Source organism: Aotus nancymaae, unplaced genomic scaffold (genome assembly GCF_030222135.1).
Source record: "Aotus nancymaae isolate 86718 unplaced genomic scaffold, 86718_ANA_hifiasm-v0.15.2.pri h1tg000004l, whole genome shotgun sequence".
In the NCBI taxonomy this organism is placed as follows: Eukaryota; Metazoa; Chordata; class Mammalia; order Primates; family Aotidae; genus Aotus; species Aotus nancymaae.
This window is the reverse complement of record NW_026988415.1, coordinates 66,199,187-66,224,929: the sequence shown is the minus strand read 5'-3', so window position 1 is coordinate 66,224,929 and position 25,743 is coordinate 66,199,187. Positions and strand designations below refer to the sequence as shown.

Here is a 25,743-nt window from a genome sequence, read left to right as displayed (position 1 = left end):
ACCTTCATATTCTTCAGCTCTTACCTGTAAAGTCTTACCAAGGCCCATACAGTGGGCAAGAATGCATCCTGAACCGGGAGATTTCTTTGTTTTTTTCACAGACTCACAGCAGCAATCCCACATAAACTGAACACCTAAAAGTAACAGCTTCATTAAGATAAATTTAAAGGTCCAAGTTAAAAACTCCCTTTATATAAACACATCAAAAATATAACTAAAACTTCTAAGAAATAGCATTTAAAAAAAAAACCACTCAGCTAAAGAATTGTAAATGGGATTTTTTTCCCACTAAAGTAAACCAGAAGCAAGTTAACACCAATATAGAAAAGGAGACTTTCCTTCATCTTATCTAAGCTATCCACAGCAGACATTCTCTATTCCCTGAAATGGTTCAAAGAAACATAAGAATACCCTAAAAGAGAAATGTGGCCAGGCACAGTGGCTCACACCTGTAATTCCAGCACTTTTGAGAGGCCAAAGCAGTTAGATCACTTGAAGTTAGGAGTTCGAGACCAGCCTGGCCAATATGATGAAACCCCGTCTCTACTAAAATATAAAAAATTAGGCAGGCGTGGTGGTGTGCACCTGTAGTCCCAGCTACTCAGGAGGCTGAGTTGGGAGAATCGCTGGAGGCCAGGAGGCAGAGATTACAGTGAGCTGTGATAGCACCACTGCACTCCAGCTGGGGTGACAGAGAGAAACTCTATCTCAAATAATAATGATAATTGTTGTAAAAAGAGAGCAACTTTATCCAAAGAGGGAATGACTTCCTATAAAATATACCTTTGAGTTTATTGAGTCAATCAGGGAAAAAAAAAAACCCAGGAGATAATTTCATCATCTTTTCCTTTATTTGATAGTTAAACACTGAGCAAGAAAGGGGACTAGTAACTCAAGAAGTAGGAACTACAGAACTTCCCTTATGAATTAATTCAAATAAACACTCAAAACTTACTTACTGATTCAACTCTAATAAAGCAGAGGGTAGGAATAGTTTGATATTGTTCTAATACCAATGTAGGAATATTATTGTAACATATACCTAAAAATGCTGAAATAGCATTTTCTGAAGAAGGCTTTTAGCTAGCTACAGCTCTTCTCACCCCCTACCCACCCTTAGCCAATCTTTGCTGACCAGGTGAAACGCACTTTCTATATCTACCCATTTGTAAGTAGCACTTCTTTCCTTTTTTATAACACTCACTGTGTTTGCAATCACCCAATTTCGTTCTTCTTCATTTGCTTATGAGCTCCATAAAGACAAGGAGATTGTAGATATTCCCCCAACCCTAACAATTTACCTCCAGCACTTAACAGGATGAGAGGCACCTGCCTCACTCCCAAATATTGGTAAAATCTAACTAAAAATTATTGAATCATCTAAGAGTTTCTTACCATCTACTTGATGTGGTTTCAATTTAATAACCATATTTCTATGAACCTGCACTAAAGGTTCTTTGGTTTCTTCATCTTCATCTAAAACCAACTTGGTTGTTATTGGACACTTGGTGGGTGAAGCATCTTCAATTTCTATCACCTACAAGAAAATGAGTTGTTGATAGTTAATCTCAAAGAAATCATTCAAGCAATGGTCAGTCTTACCAAGGGAGATTTTCCAAAATACAGACACATTTACTCAAATGCCACAAATCCAATTGGTATGATTTGGATCTGTGTCCTCACCAAATCTCATGTCAATTGTAATCCCCAATGTTGGAGGTGAAGCCTGGTGGGAGGTGATTGGACCATGGAGGTGGACTTCTCATGAATAGTTTAACACCATCCCCTTGGCATTATTCTCGTGACAGTGAGTTCTCACGAGATCCAGTTGTTTAAAAAATATGCAGCACCTCCCCCTCACTCTCTTGCTCCTGCTCCCACTATGTGAGGTGCCTCCTTCCCCCTTTGCTTTCTGCCATGATTGGAAGCTTCCTGAGCCACTATGTTTCCTGCAAAGACTGAAGAACTATGAGTCAATGAAACCTCTTTTCTTTATACAAATGCAAGAATGAATTAATATACCAATATTTTGGTTCAGTAAAGCCGGGATGTTTTATGTCTTCTAAAATCAAAACTCTCCAAAAAATTTTAAATTACTCTAATAATGTCAGTAATTTAGCACAACAAGTTCTCACTCTGGATATTTCAACACACATTTGTTAGGCAGAGTTGTGAAAAAAGAATTGCTCCCTGTTGTTGCTTGCTATGCCTAAAAAAGGAGGCGGGGGGGAGAAAAGGGGGAGGAGGGGGGGAAAAGAGGAAGAGGGGGAGGAGAGAGATGGGAAGGGGAAGGAGGCAGGAGAACTCCAAACTAATCTATGGTACTACCATTACAATTTGAATGAACATGTGGCTCCCAACCAAAGATAGTTCTATTCTTCTGGAGGACATTTGAAAATGTGCAATCATATTTATGGTTGTCACAATTATTGGTCAGAGCTGGTATTTAATGTAGGAGGAAGGGAAAGCAAATATAAACATTCTATAATGTGAAAGACAGTCCCAAACAAGAACTGTGCAACTCAGGATGTCAACATGACTCACACTGAAAAACACTGTACATACATGTTGTGAAAAGAAAAACCATTTAGAAACACTGGTTTCAGAACCACAGGCTCAAAAATCATGAGAGGAACATATAATACCTCCTCATTACAAAACGGAAACAATTATCACAAGTTCCTTATTTAAAATAAAACTTAAGTAGATATAATATATGCACAGAGGTGTGTGTGTGTGCACATGTACTTTTTGCTGTCTTATCCTAATCTCTATTACATAGTATATTCAGTAACTACATAAAATAGGTACAAGTATTACCATTTGACACGAAAAAACTGAGGGACAGAGAAGTTAAGTAACCTGCACAAAGTCATACAACTATTGAGTATCACGATACTGAGATTCACCCAGAGGATTGATCCCCAGAGTCCATGCTCTTAACCATTACAAAATACTACTTTAGTAACAGAAATGCTTGTAATAAACAGTTTTACAGTTCCATGAAAAGAAATAGAGACTCATGATTTTAAAATTATAAAAACATGACATGGTTGGACACGGTGGCTCACGTCTGTAATCCTAGCACTTTGGGAGGCTGAGATGGGTGGACTGTCTGAGGTCAAGAGCTCGAGACCAGCCTGACCAACATGGAGAAACCCTGTCTCTACTAAAATTACAAAAATCAGCCAAGCATGGTGGCAGGCGCCTGTAATCCCAGCTACTTGGGAGGCTAAGGCAGGAAAATCTATTGAACCCAGTGGGTGAAGGTTGCAGTGAGCTGAGATTGTGCCACTTCACTCCATTCTGGGTGAAAGAGAGAAACTCCATCTCGAAAAAAAAAAAAAAAACAACTTTAAAAACAGCAACATTATGATGGTGATGTAATAAAACTTCAGGTACTTTTTTTTCTTATTTATAATTGAAACTAGTAACAAATGGATTTGTTCATGTTCAATATAGAAATTCTCAAACATACACCAAAGTAGATGGAAGAGAGTAATAAATCCTATTACCCATCACCCAGTTTCAAAAATAATCAACTTAAGTCCAGTTTTGTTTCACTAATAGCCTCTTACCCATTGTCTAACTCCCCAGATCCCACAAATCATTTTGAAGCAAACTTAAAAATGTAATTTCATCTGTAAATGTTTGTAAATGTCTCTTTAAAAGGACACTTCCTCTTTTTAAAACCGTAACTATAGAATCGTTGTCATATCCAAAAAACTACAAATAAGTCACAGATTTGCAGAAAATTATCTGAATAGATATTGTACTTACATAAAATTGTGATATGCACATCAAGATTAAAACTGGGAAATAGTCTGGTGAAGTAAAACTAGCAAAGGCCATTCAGACCCAAATTCCATTTCATCAAGCTACCTAAACCCTCTTAGCTTCTGTGTCTGAATCTGCAAACTGAAAATCATTATCAATAGTCTCTACAAGGTTGTACTAGAGATTGAATAAAGCAATGTATGAAACATATCTGGGAAAGGATGAGTATTCACTAAAGTATTATTGTGTACCAGCTTGGATATGTAGTAACTTCTATCAATGGGGTAAAGTCATTATATAAAAATGGAAAATCCCCTAAATGTCTTGTCCTGTTTACAAGGTGTGGTACAAAGAATCCTAAAGTGGCCCCAGAATTACTGTCATCTGGTATAAACACCCTGCATAATCCCCTAACCTTCTGAGTATGGTTGATACCTGTAAATATGATCAGCTATCATTCAAATAATTGGCCCACTAATAAGCTGACTCTGATTTAATCAAAAGAGAGATCTTCTAGAAGGGACTGACCTAATCAAAGTAAGCCTTTTAAAAGATTGAAATGCTTTCCTACTGATCTCAAAGATGAAGCAATCTGCCATGTTGTGGAAAGACTACTCTAGTAGCTAAGGACCTATGTGTAATAACTGAAAGAAACTGAATTCAGCCAACAAGTCAGCTGGAAAAGGATACAAAGTCTCAAATGAAAGCAAAACTCTAGTTAACATATTAATTTCGGCTTGGGAGGACACTAATCAGAAAACCCAGTAGAGCTACCTTCAGCTAAGCCATTCCCAACTTCCTGACCTGTGAGACAATAAATTTCTCTTTTTTTTTCTTTTGAGACGGAGTCTCACTTGTTACCCAGGCTGGAGTGCAATGGCGTGATCTCGACTCACTGCAACCTCCGCCTCCTGGGTTAAAGCAATTACTCCGGCCTCAGCCTCCCAAGTAGCTGGGACTACAGGCGCACGCCACCATGCCCAGCTAATTTTTGTATTTTTAGTAGAGATGGGGTTTCACCATGTTGACCAGGATGCTCTCGATCTCTTGACCTCATGATCCACCCGCCTCAGCCTCCCAAAGTGTTGGGATTATAGGTGTGAGCCACCGCGCCCAGCCCAATTTCTCGTTTTAACAGGTTAAGTGTGTGGCACATTTTAATGCAGCAATGAAAAACTAATACACAAGGCTTTCATTAAGATTTCTGATCCATATGTTTATCAGTGATTGATAATACTTTTGTTATTAAGTGCTGTCTTCAGGATTGAGGATTAGTGTATCTTCACCCTAAATGTAGGAGGACATAAGTTATAAAGAAATTATCTACCTATCAGTGACTAAGTAGATGTGTTTATGCACTCAAGCTATAAGGAAATTTAATATTACTGGGTATATACTCAGAGGAAAATAAATTATTTTTCCAAAAAGACACAAGTACTCATATGTTCATCACCATGCTATTCACAATAGCAAAGACATGTGATCCACCTAGGTGACCATCCGTGGTGGATTAAACAAAATGTGGTACATATACACCATGGAATACTATGCAGCCATAAAGAAGAAGAAAATCATGTCCTCTACAGCAACTTGGATGCAGCTGGAGGCCATAAATCTAAGCAAATTCACACAGGAACAGAAAACCAAATACCACATGTTCTCACTTACAAGTGGGAACTAAACACTGAGCACATATGGACATAAACATGGGAACAATACACAACGTGGACTACTGGAGGGGGAGGGAAGAAAGAGGACATAGGTTGAACAACTACTACTAGGTACTATGTTCACTACCTAGGTGATGGGATCCATACCACAAACATGAGCATCACACAATATACCAAGTAACAAACCTACACATGACTTCCCTGCCCCCGTATCTAAACTAAAAGCTGAAATTTAAAAAATAATAAATACACAGCTATGAAATAGGAGAAAAACTTAGGACAAATAATCACTTAAGGTGTAGTAAAACTAAACAAACACATGAAATGTCTCCCATATCTGAAAAGAAGGGAAAATAAAGGGAAAAAAAAAAAACCACCTGACTAAAACATTAGAAGGTTGAGTCAAACTTCCGCTTCCAGTCATGATGGTTTATTATGAACCAGGTTTGCCTTCCTGCTGTAATCAATTAGAAAAGTAGGCCAAACGTATGGGAAAAAATTTTTCAGACATTGAATAAATACACCACAAGACCCTGATCCCTGAGAGTAAGAAAACCAACAAGATGACCCTTATATTCCCCTAGAATTGGTGGCTAAAGGATCAGGGAAAAGGGGTTCCCAAAGAGAGTACTGGAGACATATTATGTTGAAGAAACGAAGGTCAGAGTGAGATGACTGGAAGTTACAGGGCAGAACTACAAAGAAAAAAGAGCTACACAAGGAGAGATCCAAGATGGCCGATTAGGAGTAGCTCAGGATTGCAGCTCCCAGTGAAAGCACGGACAGTGAGTGGCCGCCGCATTTCCAGACGGACTTTTATTGCCCACAGACCAGGAGACTTCCAGGTGGAGGAGCCCCACAGGTTGCCAGCATGGCTGTTTTGGCCAGCGCAGCTCTTTCCGCCAGTGTGGCTGTTTTGGCGCTGGCGCCCTGGCGCGGCGGTTCTCCGTACAAAATACACGGGTCCGGGCACCATTTTAGGTGGGGACTGGAGCTCGGGGAACACAGAGTCGCTGATTCAACTGATAGAAACGGGGATTGAAACAGGGAGCCAGACCAGGAGATTCCCAGGCAAAAAAGGGCCACGAATCTCAAGTGCGGCTGTTTCAGCCGGTGCAGTGGGTCGCCGCATGGGAAATGACACAGATCCCGGCACCTTTTCAACAAGCGACTGGAAAACCTGGGAGGAAAAAAAAAAAAGGCTCTGAGGCAGGGAGCCAGGTGATCAGGCTTGGCTGGTCCCCCCCGCTTAAAAAAACAGCAATCTGTAATGCTCTGAATTGAGAGTTTCACAGCAAGCGCAGCTGAACCCGGGATGGTCTAGCTCTGTGCGGGAGGGGTGTCTGCCATTACCAAGGCATCCCACCACTACGGAGGTAGTCTGCCATTGTTGAGACAGCCCGCCGTTGCTGAGGCAGCCCGCCATTAGAGAGAGAGTCCGCTATTACACAGGTGGGCCACCATTGCTGAGGCAGTTCTAACTAAACCAGTATAAACAGGACTGCAGGGAAGTTCACATGGCAGCTGGGTGGAACCCACAGCACCTCAGCAAAGCCTCTGCAGGCAGACAGTGACTAGGCTGCCTCCTCGCTGGGCAGGGCAGCCCTGAAAAGGCCAGCAGCACAACATAAACTCATAAATAAACCGCTAACTCCCCAGAACAGAGCACCTGGGAAAAAAAAAAGGGTTTTATGAGTTCAGCTGCAGCAGACTTAAACGTACCTGCCCAGCAACATTGAATGAACAACGGAGCCAACAGCTCAGCACTTGAGCTCCTATAAAGGACAGACTGTCTCCTCAAGCAGCTCCCTGACCCACGTATATCCAAAGAGTCACCTCATAAAGGAGAGCCCAGACTGACATCAGGCGGGTATCCTTCAGGAACAAAGATAGCAGAAGAAACTGGCAGCAACCAGTTCTGCAGCTGCTGCAGGTGATCCACAAGCAAGCAGGGCCTGGAGTGGACCTCAGCAGTCCTACAGCAGAGGGGCGTGACTCGTAGAAGGAAAATCAAAAAACAGAAAGAAATAACTTCATCATCAACAAACTGGACATCCACTCAGAGACCCAATCTGAAAGTCAACAACTACAAAGACAACAGGTGGATAAATACACAAAGATGGGAAGAAACCAGTGCAAAAGGAGGAAAACACGAGAAATCAGAACACCTCTCCTCCTACAAGGGATCACAACTCCTCACCAGCAAGGGAACAAGGCTGAATAGAGAATGAGTGTGATGAAATGACAGAATCAGCCTTCAGAAAGTGGGTAATAAGAAATGTCTGTGAGCTAAAAGAATATGTTCTAACCCAATGAAAAGAAACTAAGAACCTTGAAAAAAGATTTGACGAAATGCTAACGACAATAAATAACTTAGAGACGAATATAAGTGAATTGATGGAGTTGAAAAACACAACACGAGAACATCGCAAAGCATATACAAGTTTCAACAGCCGAATTGACCAAGCAGAAGAAAGGGTATCAGAGGTTGAAGATCAACTCAATGAAATAAAATGAGAAGGTAAGATTAGAGAAAAAAGGGTAAAAAGGAATGAACAAAGTCTCCAAGAAATATGGGACTATGTGAAAAGACCTAATCTACGTTTGATAGGGGTACCTGAATGTGACAAACAGAATGCATCCAAGCTGGAAAATACTCTTCAGGATATTATCCAGGAAAACGTCCACAACCAAGAAAGGCAGGCCAATATCCAAGTCCAGGAAATACAGAGAACACCACAAACATATTCCTCAAGAAGAGCAACCCCAAGGCACATAATCGTCAGATTCACCGGCGTTGAAAAGAAAGACAAAATGCTAAGGGCAGCCAGAGAGAAAGGTCGGGTTACCCACAAAGGGAAACCGAACAGACTCACAGCAGATCCCTCAGTAGAAACCCTACAAGCCAGAAGAGAGTGGGGGCCAATATTCAACATCCTTAAAGAAAAGAACTTTCAACCCAGAATCTCATATCCAGCCGAACTAAGCTTCATAAGTGAAGGAAAAATAAAATCCTTTACGAACAAGCAAGTACTCAGAGATTTCATCACCACTAGGCGTGCTTTACAAGAGCTCCTGAAAGAGGCACTAAACACAGAAAGGAACAACTAGTACAAGCCACTCCAAAAACATACCAAATGGTAAAGAGCCTGTAATCCCAGCACTTTGGGAGGCCGAGGCGGGTGGATCACGAGGTCAAGAGATCGAGACCATCCTGGTCAACATGGTGAAATCCCGTCTCTACTAAAAAATATATATATATACAAAAAATTAGCTGGGCACGGTGGCGCGTGCCTGTAATCCCAGCTGCTCAGGAGGCTGAGGCAGGAGAATTGCCTGAACCCAGGAGGCGGAGGTTGCGGTGAGCCGAGATCGCGCCATTGCACTCCAGCCTGGGTAACGAGAGCGAAACTCCGTCTCAAAAAAAAAAAAAAAAAGAGCATCAACACAGTGAAGAAACTGCATCAACTAACGGGCAAAACAGCCAGCTAGCATCAAAATGGCAGGATGAAATTCACACATAACAATATTAACCCCAAATGTAAATGGACTAAATGCCCCAATCAAAAGACACAGACTGGCAAACTGGACAAAAAGCCAAAACCCATCGGTGTGCTGTATCCAGGAAACCCATCTCACATGCAAGGATACATAATGGATCAAACTAAAGGGATGGAGGAAGATTTAACAAGCAAATGGAGAGCAAAAAAAAGCAGGAGTTGCAATTCTCATCTCTGATAAAAGAGACTTTAAAGCAACAAAGATCAAAAGAGACAAAGAAGGACATTACATAATGGTAAAAGGATCAATGCAACAGGAAGAGCTAACAATCCTAAATATATATGCACCTAATACAGGAACACCCAGATACATAAGGCAAGTTCTTAATGACTTACAAAGAGACTTAGACTCCCACACGATAATAGTGGGAGATTTTAACACCCCATTGTCAATATTAGACAGATCAACCAGACAGAAAATTAACAAGGATATCCAGGACTTCAGCTCAGACCTGGACCAAGCAAACCTAATAGACATTTACAGAACTCTCCACACCAAATCCACAGAATATACATTCTTCTCAGTACCACATGACATCTATTCTAAAATTGACCACATAATTGGAAGTAAATCACTCCTCAGCAAATGCAAAAGAACGGAAACCATAACAAACAGTCTCTCAGACCACAGTGCAATCAAGTTAGAACTCAGAATACGGAGACCAACCCAGAACCGCACAGCTTCATGGAAACTGAACAACTTTCTCTTGAATGTTGACTGGATAAACAATGAAATGAAGGCAGAAATAAAGATGTTCTTTGAAACCAACGAGAACGAAGACACAACATACCAGAATCTCTGGGTCACATTTAAAGCAGTCTCTAGAGGAAAATATATAGCAATGAGTGCCCACATGAGAAGCAAGGAGAGATCTAAAATTGACATCCTATCATCAAAATTGAAAGAGCTAGAGGAGCAAGACCAAAAAAACTCAAAACTTGGCAGAAGACAAGAAATAACTAAGATCAGAGCAGAACTGAAGGAGATAGAGACTTAAAATACACTTCAAAAAAATCAATAAATCCAGGAGCTGGTTTTTCGAAAAGATCAACAAAATAGACAGACCACTAGCCAGATTAATAAAAAGGAAAAGAGAGAATAACCAAATAGATGCAATAAAAAACGATAAAGAGGATATCACCACAGATTCCACAGAAATTCAAACCATCATCAGAGATTATTATAAACATCTCTATGCACATAACCAATTAAACCTGGAAGAAATTGATAAATCCCTGGACACATGCATCCTCCCAAGCCTAAACCAGGAAGAAGCCGATACCCTGAATAGGCTAATAACAAGGTCTGAAGTTGAGGCAGCAATTAAGAGACTACCACCCAAAAAAAGCCCACCACCCAAAAAAAGCCCAGGTCCAGACGGGTACACAGCCGAATTCTACCAGACGTACAAAGAGGAGTTGGTACCATTCCTTCTGAACCTATTCCAAACAATCCAAAAAGAGGGAATCCTTCCCAATCATTTCATGAGACCAACATCATCCTGATACCAAAACCCGGCAGAGACTCAACAAGAAAAGAAAACTTCAGACCAATATCCGTGATGAACATAGATGCAAAAATCTTCAATAAAATACTGGCAAACCGATTACAACAGCACATAAAAAACCTTATCCACCATGATCAAGTAGGCTTCATCCCAGGGATGCAAGGCTGCTTCAACATATGCAAGTCTATAACCGTAATTCACCACATAAACAGAACCAAAGACGAAAACCACATGATTATCTCAACTGATGCAGAGAAGCCCTTTGACAAAATTCAACAGCCCTTTATGCTAAAAACCCTCAATAAACTAGGTATTGACGGAAAGTATCTCAAAATGACAAAAGCTATTTATGACAAACCAACAGCCAGTATCATACCGAATGGGCAAAAACTGGAAGCATTCCCTTTGAAATATGGCACTAGACAAGGATGCCCTCTCTCACCACTCCTATGCAATATAGTATTGGAAGTTCTAGCCAGAGCAATCAGGCAAGAAAAAGAAATAAAGGGTATTCAAATAGGAAAGGAGGAAGTCAAATTGTCTCTATTTGCAGACGACATGATTGTATATCTAGAAGACCCCATCGTCTCAGCCCAAAATCTCCTCAAACTGATAAGCAACTTCAGCCAAGTCTCAGGATACAAAATCAATGTGCAAAAATCACAAGCATTCCTATACACCAATAACAGACTTAAAGAGAGTGACATCAATAACGAACTGTCAGTCACAATTGCTACAAAGAGAATAAAATACCTGGGAATACAACTAAAAAAGGATGTAAAGGACCTCTTCAAGGAGAACTACAAAGCACTGCTCAACGAAATAAGAGAGGACACAAATGTTTTCTTGATGGAGAAACATTCCATGTTCATGGTTAGGAAGAATCAATATCGTGAAAATGGCCATACTGCCCAAAGTAATTTACAGATTCAATGCTATCCCCATCAAGTTACCAATGACCTTCTTCACAGAACTGGAAAAAACCACCTTAAACTTCATCTGGAACCAAAAGAGAGCCTGCATAGCCAAGTGAATTCTAAGCAAAAAAAACAAAGCGGGAGGCATCACACTACCGGACTTCAAACTATACTACAAGCCTACAGTAATCAAAACAGCATGGTACTGGTACCAAAACAGAGATATAGACCAATGGAACAGAACAGAGGCCTCAGAGGGAACACCACACATCTACAACCATCCGATCTTTGACAAACCTGACAAAAACAAGCAGTGGGGAAAGGATTCCCTGTTTAATAAATGATGTTAGGAAAACTGGCTAGCCATGTGCAGAAAGCAGAAACTGGACCCCTTCCTGACACCTTACACTAAAATTAACTCCAGATGGATTAAAGACTTAAACATAAGACCTAACACCATAAAAACCATAGAAGAAAATCTAGGCAAAACCATTCAGGACATAGGCATAGGCAAGGACTTCATGACCAAAACACCAAAAGCATTGGCAACAAAAGCCAAAATAGACAAATGGGACCTAATCAAACTCCACAGCTTCTGCACAGCAAACGAAACAGTCATTAGAGTGAATCGGCAACCCACAGAACGGGAAAAATTTTTGCAATCTACCCGTCTGACAAAGGGCTGATATCCAGAATCTACAACAAACTAAAACAGATTTACAAGAAAAAAACAAACAAGCCCATTCAAAAGTGGGTGAAGGACATGAAGAGAAACTTTACAAACGAAGACATATATGAGGCCAACAAACATATGAAAAAATGCTCATCATCACTGGTCATTAGAGAAATGCAAATCAAAACTACATTGAGATACCATCTCACACCAGTTAGAATGGTGATCGTTAAAATATCTGGAGACAACAGATGCTGGAGACGATGTCGAGAAATAGGAACACTTTTACACTGTTGGTGGGAGTGTAAATTAGTTCAACCTTTGTGGAAGACAGTGTGGCAATTCCTCAAGGACCTAGAAATAGAAATTCCATTTGACCCAGCAATCCCGTTACTGGGTATATATCCAAAGGATTATATATCGTTCTACTATAAGGATACATGCACATGAATGTTCACTGCAGCACTGTTTACAATAACAAAGACCTGGAACCAACCCAAATGCCCATCGATGATAGACTGGACAGGGAAATGTGGCAGATATAGCCCATGGAATACTATGCAGCCATCAAAACCAATGAGTTCGTGTCCTTTGTAGGGACATGTATGAACCTGGAAACCATCATTCTCAGCAAACTGACACAAGAACAGAAAATCAGACACCGCATGTTCTCACTCATAGGTGAGTGTTGAACAATGAAAACACATGGACACAGGGAGGAAAGCATCACACACTGGGGTCTGCCGGGGGGAAATAGGGGAGGGACAGCGGGGGGTGGGCAGTTGGGGAGAGATAGCATGGGGAGAAATGCCAGATATAGGTGATGGGGAGGAAGTCAGCACATCACACTGCCATGTGTGTACCTATGCAACAATCTTGCATGTTCTTTCACATGTATCCCAAAACCTAAAATGCAATAAAAAAAAAAATTGAAAAAAAAATTAAAAAACCAGTCTAAACTTTAAAAAAAAAAGAAAAAAGAGCTACACCAAAAGAACTGAAATAGAGGCAGGATTCACTATGAGTCATAGCTGAACATTAAAATGCACACATGAAGAGTGAAACTTTTTAAGGGCAGGCAGAGCATGACCAAAAAGCTGTGAGCTAAACAGCTCCCAGGAAACACACGGTGATGGGAGGTATTCAATTTCACAAAAGGCACAGTAGGCTCTTCATGTATAACCAAGGGCATTCAGTAGAGACCACAAAGGGACCAAATCTTAGCAGTGGGTCAAAGTAATTCATAAATTAAAGAGTACTGAAGAAACACATTAACCAGGCTTTTTTTAAAAGCTTCAAAATCAAACTGAACTTTTTAAAAAAACATTACCAGGTTTGTCAAGAAGGAAAAAAAAAATGAAGAATAACCAGGAGAAAAAAGAGTCAACAAAAATGGGCCAAGAAGTAACAGAAATAATAAAACAGGCAGACAAGTAAAAGAGCTGTTTAAAAATGCCCAAATAGGCTGGGAATGGTAGCTTATGCCTGTAATCCCAGCACTTTGGGAGGCCGAGGTAAATTGCTTGAGCTCAGGAGTTTGAGACCAGCCTGGGCAATATGGCAAAACCCCATCTCTACTAAAAATATATAAAAAATTAACTGGGCATGGTGGCGCACACCTGTAGTTCTAGCTACTCGGGAGACTGAGGATGGAGAATCACTTGAACCCAGGAGGCGGAGGTTGCAGTGAGCCAAGATCGCACCACCATACTCTAGCCTGGGTGACAGGCTGTCGCAAAAAGAAAAAAAAAAAAAAGACAAGAAAAATGCCCAAATATCGAAAACATGAACACAATGAAAACAAAAATAGAAGGTATTTTTAAAAACTAAATGTAATTCCGAACAATGAAAATTATAATATACTGTAATTCACTAAGTGGGATTAATATCGTAAGAGTGCAGAAGAAAAGATCAACAAAACTGAAGACAAAGCAAGAGAAATTATCAAAAATGAAATAGAGGGGGGAAAAATAAGAAACTTGTAGAACAATATTAAAGAGCATAATATGTAAGTCCCAAAGAAAAATATAACAGAAAAAAATTATTTGAAAGAAATAATGATGTGAACTTTTCAAATATATGATGGAAGCTGGATATGGTAGCTCACATCTGTAATCCAAAATCTTTGGGAGGCCAAGGTGTAAGGATCACTTCAGGCCACAAGTTTGAGGTCAGCCTGCGCAACACAGCAAGATCTTGTTTCTATGAAAAATTAAAAAGTTTGCAATAGGGCATGCCTCTAGTCCTAGCTACTTGGGAAGCTGAGGCAAGAGTATCTCTTGAGCCCAGGAATTTGAGGTTAACAGTGACCAACGATCATACCACTGCACTCCAGCCTGGGCAACAGAGTAAGACCCTGTCTCTAAAATAAGCCAACAAAAATTTGGTCTAACTATAAACTCAAAGATTCAACAACTTCAAGGATCCCAGAACAGGATAAATACAAAGAAAATAAAAATCTCCAATTTCTAAAAGCCACGCATTAACAGAAAATCTTAAAATCACTAAAAAATCCTTTAAAACTATCTTTTCAAGAAATAAAAGGTGGGCTGGGTGTGGTGGCTCACGCCTATAATCTCAACACTTTTGGAGGCTGAGGAGGATGGATCACAAGGTTAGGAGCTCAAGACCAGCTTGGCCAAAATAGTGAAACCCCATCTCTACTAAAAATACAAAAATTAGCTGGGCATGGTGGTGGGCACCTATAATTCTAGCTACTCGAGAAGCTGAGGCACAGAATTGCTTGAACCCAGGAGACGGAGGTTGCAGTGAGCCGAGATTGCACCACTGCACTCCAGCCTGGGTGACAGAATGAGACTCCACCTCAAAAAGAAAAAAAAAGAAACAAAAGGCACATGCAGAAGAGCAAAGGTGAAGGAAAAAGGATAAAGATGACAAACAAAATGTCATAAAGAGGTAACATCTTTAAAGAGATTTTTTTAAGTATCAATTTAGAATTCTATACCAAGGAAAAACAGCTTTCGAAAATGAAGAGATTAGCTTCCTCCTGTACTTCTAGCTATTCAGAAGGCTGAAGTGGGAAAATTGCTTGAGCCTAGGAATTCCAGGCTACAGTTATCATGCTACTGCATCATTCCAGGCTGAGTGACAGAGTGAGACTGTCTCCCAAAAAAAAAAAAAAAAAAAAAGGGAAAATGTAGATATCAACAAAACAATAGACTAGGAAGTTTCAAGCTCTAGTTTCCACAGAGAAATATTTTATAAACAAGTAGAAACTTTCTGAACCAACTTTGTCAGAGTTCTGAAAAACAGTCAAAGGTGTACAGCAACCGAGCAAATGCTCAATCAATAAAACAACACCTTAGCCAGGCATGTTGGTGATCACCTGTAGTACAAGCAACTAGGCCTAGACAGGAGGATCACTTGAGTCCAAGAATTTGAGGCTAGCCTGGGCAACATAGTAAGACCCTGTCTCTAAAATAACGAAAAAGAAAAGAGGCCATCTTCAATACAATAGGAACGTTTTACAGCATTTTTACTTGCCTTTGCCACACCATCTACCAGAAAGTGATGGTTTTAGTCTCCACGCAGCAGCACCCTGTTTCCCAGTATCCTCCCACAAACCAGAGGGAGCAAAGCAGATGTTATTGTGTAAATTACTGTGTAAATGTGATCTAACCTGTCTGAAGGATACGTGAAACACTGCAAAAGGCTCTCATCATTGCTTCACCTAACTCAGAGCTCTGGTGACAAAGACAGCAAGAACCGCTTAAAAAACAAAAACAACCAATTGCAATGTGACTACAGATCCATAGAGGCCTGGGGCAAGGCATTACAGGGAAACATACACAAACCACCACCTAAGGCCCAGAGGAAAAGCTGGAGATAAGACACGTACAGAATTTTTTTCTTTTACCAAGATACTGGGTCTTGCTTTGCCAACAAGGCTAGAGTGCTGTGGTGTAATTATAGCTCACTGCAGCACTGAACTCCAGGGCTCAACTGATCCTGCCACCACAACCTCCCAAGTAGCTGGGACTACAGTTGTGCACCACCACACCCAACTAATCTTTATTTTATTTTTGTAGAAACAGGGTCTTGAAATGTTGCCTAGGCTGGTCTCACACTCCTGGGCTCAAGCTATCCTCCTACCTCAGCCTCCAGATTTGCTGGGACTACAGGTATGAGCCACCACACCCAGCTACTTTTCAAATTCAGGACACTCAAAAGTAGCCAGGTATATAGGATAATTCAGAAAGCCATATGTGTGTCCAGGCAAGATACATGCTCAGGAAATACCTTTATTAAAACCTTAAGATTTCCCCTCAGGCTTATCTTTAGGTTTAGTGGAAACCTAGTTATGGATTAAAGGAGTGCACCAGCACAGCCAATCTACAAACTGAGAGAGAGCAGGCATTCAAAAAAACCTTCCTTTTTCTTTTTTTTTTTTTTTTTGAGATGATCTCACTCTGTCACCCAGGCTGGAGTGCAATGATGTGATCTTGGCTCACTACAATCTCCGCCTCCCAGATTCAAGTAATTATCCTGCCTCAGCCTCCTGAGTAGCTGGGATTACAGGCGCACACCACGCCTGGCTAATTTTTTGTATTTTTAGTAGAGACAGGATTTCACCATGTCGGCTAGGCTGGTCTCGAACTCCTGACCCCAGGTGATCCGCCTGCCTTGGCCTCCCAAAGTGCTGGGATTACAGGCCCAAGCCACTGTGCCCAGCAGACATTCAAAAAAACTATCAAAACATGAGGTGAACATGAATGAAAGGGACAGAGACGTTAGTGATGACATACAACAAGGAACACTCTTTGAAAAAATAATGTGGGGGAGTCTTAAAACAACAGGTCTACTACAATTTATACATATTTTAAAATCCCACCCAACCCTTGAAAAGGGAGATAACTTTATATATATGCAGAGTTACCAAGCTGTAACAGTCAAATGCCCAATATACAATTTAAAAAAATCACAAAGATACAACCCAATAGAAAAATATGGTCCAATCCGAAGAGGATTAATAGCAGATTTGAGCAGGCAGAAGAATCAGTGAATATGAAGATATTAACTGAAATCATCAAGTCTGATGATCAGAAAGGGGTAAAAAACTAAACTGAAGGAAAAAAAGGGATGCGAGGGAAACCATCGGGAAGAACATTTTAGGTATTATGAGAGTCACAGAAGGAGAAAAGAAAAAGAAAGCAGCAACAATTATTTGAAGAAATAACTGGAAAATTTCTGAAATTGAAGGAGAGACTTAAATCTACAAATACAGGAATGAACTCAAACTGGGATAAACTCAAATACATACAGATCAAGACACATTATACACAAACTGTTGTATGCCACAGACGAAAATAATATTGAAAGCAGCAAGAGAGAAGAAAGTCAACACATACAAAAAAATCTTCAATAAGATCATCACCTAATTTCTCATCAAAAACTTAAAGAGGCCAGAGGGCAGTGTGACAATATATTTCAAAGTGTTGAATGAAAAAAAAGTTAGCTGAGGATTTTTTATTTATATTTTTATTTTTTCATTTTTTTTGAGATGGAGTTTCACTCTTGTTTCTTAGCCTACATTGCAATGGTTATGGATTTCTTTTTTTTTTTTGAATTAAACATAATAATTTATTAGAAGGCATCAAGTTTTTAATCAAATCTGAGGAGCATTTGGAAATGAAACCATTTACAGTTGCAGTTTAACCAACTCTTCAAGAGCATTACTTCCTGTAGCTTATATCAGTGCTCCTCAAACTTTAATATGCGTACATATCACCTTGGGAACACTTGAGGTCTCTTTGAAATTAAGATTCAGTAGATGTCGGTTGTGACTTAGGATTCTACATTTCTTTTTTTTTTTTTCTTTTTCTTGTTGAGAAGCTCAGTGCAATCTCAGCTCAGTGCAACCTCCACCTCCTGGGTTCAAGTGATTCTCCTGCCTCAGCCTCCCGAGTAGCTGGGATTACAGGCATGCACCACCCCACCTGACTAATTTTGTATTTTTAGTCAAGATGGGGTTTTTCCACATTGGTCAGACTGGTCTCGAACTCCTGACCTCAGGTGATCCACCCGCCTTGGCCTCCCAAACTGCTGTCATTATAGGAGTGAGCCACTGACAATATATTTCGAAGTGATCAATGAAAAAAAAAGTTAGCTGAGGACTCTTTTTTTTACATTTTTCCTTTTTGAAAAATAGACACAGTGTCTCATTCTGCCAAACAGGCTATAGTGCAGTGGCATAATCATAGCTTACTGCAACCTCAAACCCCTGGGCTAAAGCAATCCTCCAATCCCAGCCTCCCAAGTAATTTAGACTACAGGTGTGTGCCACCACGTCCAGATAATTTTTTAATTTTTTTGTAGAGATAAGGTCTCACTATGTTGCCCAGTCAGGTCTTGAACTCCTGTCCTCAAGTGATCCTCCTGCCTCAGTCTCCCATCTCCCTCGGTTCCCCCTGCTGAGATTACAGGGGGGAGATACTGTGCCAGGCATTAGCTGAGGATTCTATACCCAGCAAAAGTATCCTTCAAAATAGAGCAACAAATTAAGACACTCTTAAGAGCTGAATGAATTTGTTATAACTAGACCTGCCCTATAAAAAATGCTTCCGAAAGGGAAGTCTCTGGGTTGAAATGAAAGGATGCTAGAAGTAACTCAAAGCCAAATAAAGAAATAAAGATCTCCTAGAAGAGATACACACAGGGACAAATATAAAATCCAGTATTGGCTGGGCGCAGTGGCTCACCCCTGTAATCTCAGCACTTTGGGAGGCCAAGGCGGGTGGATCACGAGGTCAGGAGTTCAAGGTCAGCCTGGCCAAGATGGTAAAACCCCATTTCTACTAAAAAAATATATATAAAAATTAGCCAGACATGATGGCACATGCCTGTAATCCCACCTACTCAGGAGGCTGAGACAGGAGAATCACTTGAACCCAGGAGGCAGAGGTTGCAGTGAGCTGAGATCGCACCACTGCACTCCAGCCTGGGCGACAAAGCAAGACTCCGTCTCAAAACAAACAAACAAACAAAGAAACTAGTATCAACGTAATTTTGTTTCGTAACCACTCTTTTTACTTTCTATAGATTTAAAAGACAAAAGCATAAAATACAATTATGAATATGTGTTACCATTCACAAAATGTATAAAAATGTAATTTGTGACATCAATAATTTTAACAAAGTCACCACATAATATACGGGAAAATGGAGCCATGTAAGGGTAGAATTTTTGTATGCAACTGAAGTTAAGTTCATATCAACTCAAATAAGACTCTCATAACTTTAGGATGTTATATGTAATCTCCATGGTAAACACAAAGAAAATACAGAATATACAAAAATGAAAGTGAGATGAGAATCAAAATATATCACTGCAAAAAATCAACCAAACACAAAAGAAAGCAGTAATGGAAGAAATAATGAAGAAAACAGTGGTAAGAAAACACAAAATGGCAGAAGTAAATCCTTATTTATCACTACTTATCTCAAGGGTAAATGAATTAAACTCCTGGATCAAAAAGGCATAGACAGAGATAATGATAAAAAAAAAATCCAAATATTAGTTATCTAAAAGATTCACTTTAGATCTAAAGATACAAATAGGTTGAAAGTGAAAGAATGGTAGAAGAAACTCCATGCAAATAACAACCAAAAGAGAGCTGAGATGACTATACAGACATCAGACAAAATAGAATTTTAAGTCAAAACTGTTAAAACAGGCAAATAGGATATTATGTATTGATAATACAGCCAGGTTGTCAAAAACTGTAATCATAAATATACATACAACAAACAGAACACCAAGATAGATGAAGAAAGCACTGAAAGAACTAAAAGGAGAAATATACATCAGTGTAGTGTAGGAAAACTAAAACAAAAAAAGGGAGAAACAGTTGGAGACATAAATAGCCCGACATCAGTAAATGCATAAAACAAGTAGACAAAGATCATTAAGGAACTATAGGACTCAAATAACACTATAAACCAACTGGAGCTGAGCACAGTGTTTCATGTCTGTAATTCTACCACTGGGAAGCCAAGGCAGGAGGATCACTTGAGGCCAGGAGTTCGAGACCAACCTAGGCAACACTGTGAGACCCTGCCTCTACAAAACCATTTAAAAAATTAGCTGGGGTGGTGGCATGCACCTATACTTTCAGCTACTCAAGAGGCTGAGGCAGGAGGATCACTTGAGCCCAGGAGTTCAAGGCTACAGTGAGCTATGATCATGCCACTGCACTCCAGCCTGAGCAACAGAGCAAGACATTATCTTTAAAAAAAAAAAGAAAAAAGAAAAAAACCAATTAGACCTAACAAATATATTAAGAATACTCCACTCAACAATGGTAGACCACACATTTTCTCAAGTGCACATTCTCAAGTATAGACCATATGATCAGGTACAAAAAAGCCTTAATAAACATAAAAAGACTGAAATCACAAAGTATCTTTTCAAATCACAATAGAATGCAACAAGAAATCCATAACAGAAGACAACTGGAAAAAACACAAATATGTGGAAATTAAGTAACATAATCTTAAATAACTGATCAAATAAGAGATCACAAGGGAAATCAGCAAATACCTTGAGATAAATGAAGTTAGAACACAAAATACAAAACCTATGGGATATAGAGAAAACAGTACTAAGAAGAGGATTTACAGTGGCAAAGGCATGCATTGGAAAAGAAGAAAGATCACAATCAAGAACCTAACTTTACACCTTAAGGAACCAGAAAAGAGAGCACAAACTAAACCCTAGCTAGAGAATAAAAGGAAATAATACAGATTGGAGCAGGGACGATTAAAATGGTTGATGGATATACAGATAAAACAGACATGTAATAAAGCAAATACAGCAACATGTTAAGAAATGAAGAAGGTACATGCTAGGTACATTTGTGTTCATGTTTACGATTCTCTCCATATATTTACAAATTTCACAATAAAACTGGGGGAACAAAATAACTAGAAAAAAATGAGAAAAGATGCACTATGTATTATCAAAAACCAATGTACACAAGATTTGTGCATTTCACTGTAAGTAAATTTCCTTTTACATAAAGGGAAGACACACAAATATTGAACTTTAGCTAATGATATTCACGCTAAAGTATCTGGGTTAAATGAAATGATATATGCAATTTACTATGAAATGCATAAAAAGATGTACTGATGTATAGAGATTAGTACATAAATAGGAATGTAATAAAGCAAATATAGTAAAATATTAATGAAAAAAATCCAGGAAGTGAGTTTATGGGAAATCAATGAAATATTTTCAATCTGGCTATAGTATTGAAACTTTTCCTAAGATGGTGGAAAAGAAAGATGGTATCGTTACATTATCATCCAATACAGCCAACTTCAGATGAAGGAAAATTACCAGATAATACAGAGTTGCATTATATGTTATTAAAGGGGGAATTAACCAGAAAGATGTAATCCTAAATGTATATGTAGCTAACAAAACAACTTCCAGCAAATATGAAGCAAAATCTGAGACCTACAAGGAGAAAGAAATGAATTAACAATTATAGTTGGAGACCTCAACACTTCTCTAAATGGAGAGAATACCATTTAAAATATAGAAGATCTGAATATAATCAACCATCAGTAAAATCTAATCAAAATTTATAGAATATGTCACCCAATAACAGTAGAATATAAATATGGAACATCCACCAAGACAGACATATTCTAGCTCATAGAAAATTAGAAAAGATTCAGAGCAAAGCAAAAATGAACACAAAATACCAAAATCTGTAAGATGTAGTCTTTTAAACAGCATGCACACAGGCAAATTTTATACCTTTAAAAATGCATATGTTAAAGAAGATCCAAAATCCACCTTAAGTAGCAAGAAAAAGAAAAGTGCAAAGAAAGATAAACACAGTAAAAATAAGAATGGAAATCAATGAAATAGAAAAGGGTCAAACAATAGAAAAAAAAAATTAATGAAATCCAAAGCTGGTGTTTTTTAAAAGATAGTAAAATTGCTATTTGCACAGATTAATCAAAGAAAAAAGATAAAACACAAATTCCCAACAAAAACAAAAAATAAGACATCGTGACAGAACCTACCAAGTATAATGAAAGACTATAAACAAATTTATGTAAATAATTTCACTACTTAAATAAAATGGAAAAATTCCTTAAGGACAAAATTTACCACAACAGACCTAAAGATAAAGAAAAGATCTAAATAGCTCTACATATATTAAAGAAATGGAATATGCCAGGTATGGTGGCTCACAACTATCATCACAGCACTTTGGGAGGCTGTAGGGAGAGGATTACTTGAGGGCAGAAGGTCAAGACCAGCCTGGGTAGCATAATGAGACCCAATCTCTAAATTAAAAAATTAACCAGGTATGGTGGCGCATGCCTGTTGTCCCAGCCACTTGGGAAGCTGGGGCAAGAGAATTGCTTGAGCCCAGGAGTTTGAGGCTGCAGTAAGCTATGATTGCACTACAGCACTCTAGCCTGAGAGAAGGAGGGAGACCCTATCTTTAAAAAAAAAAAAAAGAAAGGAAGAAAAGAAAGAAATATCAGCAAATGCAATACAATATATGAAAGGAGCAATACAATATGATTAAGCAAGATTTATTCCAGGAATCAAAGACATTTTCTAGGTCACTCCACCAGATGCAATGAAAAGCATTTAAAGAAATTCACCATCTATTTATAATTTAAAAAGACAAATAAATGATTGGAAAGGAATTAGCAAAATAGTTTTTCTTTATAGAAAACACAAATGTATACATACAATCGTAAAGAATTTATCAAAAAAGCTACTATAACAAGTAAGTAAATTTAGAGCTTAGGACACAAGATCATTATGCCAACATTACTTAAAACTATACTTACTATATGATATGGTTTGGCTGTGTCCCCACCCAAATCTCATCTTGAATTCCCCCATGTTGTGGGAGGTATCCAGTGGAAGGTAACTGAATCATGGAGGCAGGTCTTTCCTGCGCTGTTCTTGTGAGAGTGAATAAGTCTCACAAGATCTATAGCTTTAAATAGGAGAGCTTCCCTGCACAAGTTCTTCTCTTGTCTGCCACAACGTGAGATGTTTCTTTAACCTTTCCATCATGATTGTGAGGTCTCCCCAAGCCACATGGAATTGTAAGTCCAATAAATCTCTTTCTTTTATCACAATTTATTTTGTAAATTGCCCAGTATTTATCAGCAGCATGAAATGAACTAATCCAATATGACATCAAAAACCATGAACTACTTGGGGATAAATTTTTTAAAATTTGTACTAGACCTGTACAGTGAAAACGACGAAACATTCCTAAGAGAAATTAAAGAGAAGGTAAATAAATAGAGAGGTACACTATGTTCATGTAATAGGAGACAAAACACTGTTAAGATGTCAATTCTGGCCACATTACAAGAAAGATTCAACAAAATTCCAATAGAAATTCAACAAGGAATTTTGTAAAAACCAACAACATAATGCTAAAATTTATATGGAAATGCAAAGAACTGAGAATACCCAAAAAGATTCTGCAAAAGTGGAACAAAGTTAGAAGAGCTGCGCCACAAAAAAGGGACAACCAGATTTAAAGTACCTCTTAATAAGATTAAAAAGGAAGTACATATTACTGCCCATGAGTATGTCTACCAAAAAAAGAACTGAATCTAAATCTGAGTGGGACTCTAGATCCTATTACCAGTTTACAGGAAATATAGAAGCCAATAAAACTGTACCACAGGGATGCAAACAACAAAACTCAGAATATAGAAAATGTTACAAGAATAATCTGGTTTCAATAAACAAATGAACTATAAGAATAGGTAAAGAAAAAGAAAGAACCAAAGAGAAACTAGGTTAAAATTAGGTAAGAGATGTAGCATCCAAATACAATAGAGTATGTAGATGAGCCTTGTTAAGATTCTGATTCACACCAACTTGTTTTTTTTTTTTTTGAGACAGAGTTTCTCTCTTGTCACCCAGGCTGGAGTACAATGCTGCGACCTTGGCTCACTGCAAGCTCTGTCTCTGTGGTTCAAGTAATTTTCCTGTCTCAGCCTCCCAAGTAGTTGGGATTACAGGTACACACCACCATGCCTGGCTACTTTTTTTTGTATTTTTAGTAGAGACGGGGTTTCACCATTTGGCCAGGCTGGTCTCAAACACCTGACCTCAGGTGATCCACCCACCTGAGCCTCCCAAAGTGCTGGGATTGCAGGCGTGAGCCACCACACCCAGCCCATACCAACTATTTTTTAAAACTACTATGTGAGGCAATCAGAGAATTCAGTATTATAATGGTACTGTAGTAATTTTTAAAACATCATTATCTTTTAACAGTACATTTCCAACTATTTATGAACAGAATGATATGATTTCTGAGATTTGCTTTGAAATAATCTGAAGGAAAAAGAATAGATGAAATGGTAGGGGCAGTGGCACACCCCTGTAATCCCAGCTACTCAGGAGACGAAGACAGGATAATTGCTTAAACCCAGGAGGTAGAGGTTGTAGTGAGCCGAGATCGTGCCATTGCACTCCAGCCTGGGCAACAAGAACAAAACTCATCTTAAAAAAAAAAAAGATAGATGAAAGAAGCCTAGTCCTGTCTTAGTAACTGCAGAAACTGTGTTAATAGATCCAGGAAGAATTATTACACTATTCTCTCCACCTGTGAATCTGAAAATTTTTGTAACATAAAGTCCATTTTAAAAACTGAAATATTTTATGGATTTAAGAAATAATTTTGAAACATTTCTCTACCCAAAATACAACATAACCATTTCAGTGATCATTCAAGAATCTCAATTCTTTCCATGTACTTAATTAAATTAATAAAGCTTAATGACTATTTTAAGTTGCATAGAACAGTGACAGCAGGAAAAATAAATTGCAACTAAAAATCTGTGGTTGAGGATGGGCATGGTGGCTCACACCTGTAATCTAAGCACTTTGAGAGGCCGAGGCAGACAGATCACTTGAGGTCAGGAGTTCAAGACCAGCCTGGCCAACACGGTGAAACCCCGACTCTACTAAAAAATACAAAAATTAGCTGGGCATGGTAGTGCACGCTTCTGGCCTGGCCACTCAGCAAAGAATCACATGAACCCAGGAGGCAAAGGTTGCAGTGAGCTGAGATCGCACCACTGTGCTCCAGCCTCGGTAACAGAGCCAGACTCCGTTTAAAAAAAAAAAGACTATGGTAGATTACAACACTCTACTCTTAAAATGCTGAATATATTGAAGTCACATATGAAATAAAATAATCACTAATAGAAATAAATTAAGGCTGGAGGCGTTGACTCATGCCTGTAATCCCAGCACTTCGGGAGGCTGAGATGGGAGGATCATTTGAGCCCAGGAGTTCAAGGCCAGCCTGGGAAACATAGTAAGATCCTGTACCTACAAAAGAAAAAGAAGAAAGAAATCAGTTACCTCTCTCAATTTTTCTCGCTCACGTTCCCTCTCAGCAATACGTTTTCGCCTCTCTTCCTCTTCCTTAAGAGCATTTTGTGTTTCTGTTCTCAGTTTATCATCTTTAAGAATCTTTCGAATTTTCTTTCTGCCTTTTCCAGGAGACTTGGAATCATCATTTTCATCTTCTTCTTCCTCCTCCTCCTCCTCTTCCTCCTCTTCTTTTTCCTCCTCTTCTTCCTCAGAATTACTCTATAGAA

General features: G+C 39.0%; 1 protein-coding gene across 11 annotated transcripts in view; it reads right to left on the bottom strand.

The window, feature by feature from the left end:
- The window catches only part of ATRX (ATRX chromatin remodeler), a 282,824-nt gene that overhangs the window by 132,451 nt on the left and 124,630 nt on the right, over positions 1-25,743 (bottom strand). For all 11 annotated transcript variants that reach the window (XM_064362920.1, XM_064362928.1, XM_064362917.1 and 8 more), the window contains 3 exons: positions 25,505-25,735; positions 1,396-1,537; positions 25-134 (listed from right to left, as the gene is read on the bottom strand). In XM_064362920.1, the coding sequence (XP_064218990.1) occupies positions 25-134; positions 1,396-1,537; positions 25,505-25,735 (483 nt within the window). The remainder of the gene's footprint in view (positions 1-24; positions 135-1,395; positions 1,538-25,504; positions 25,736-25,743) is intronic.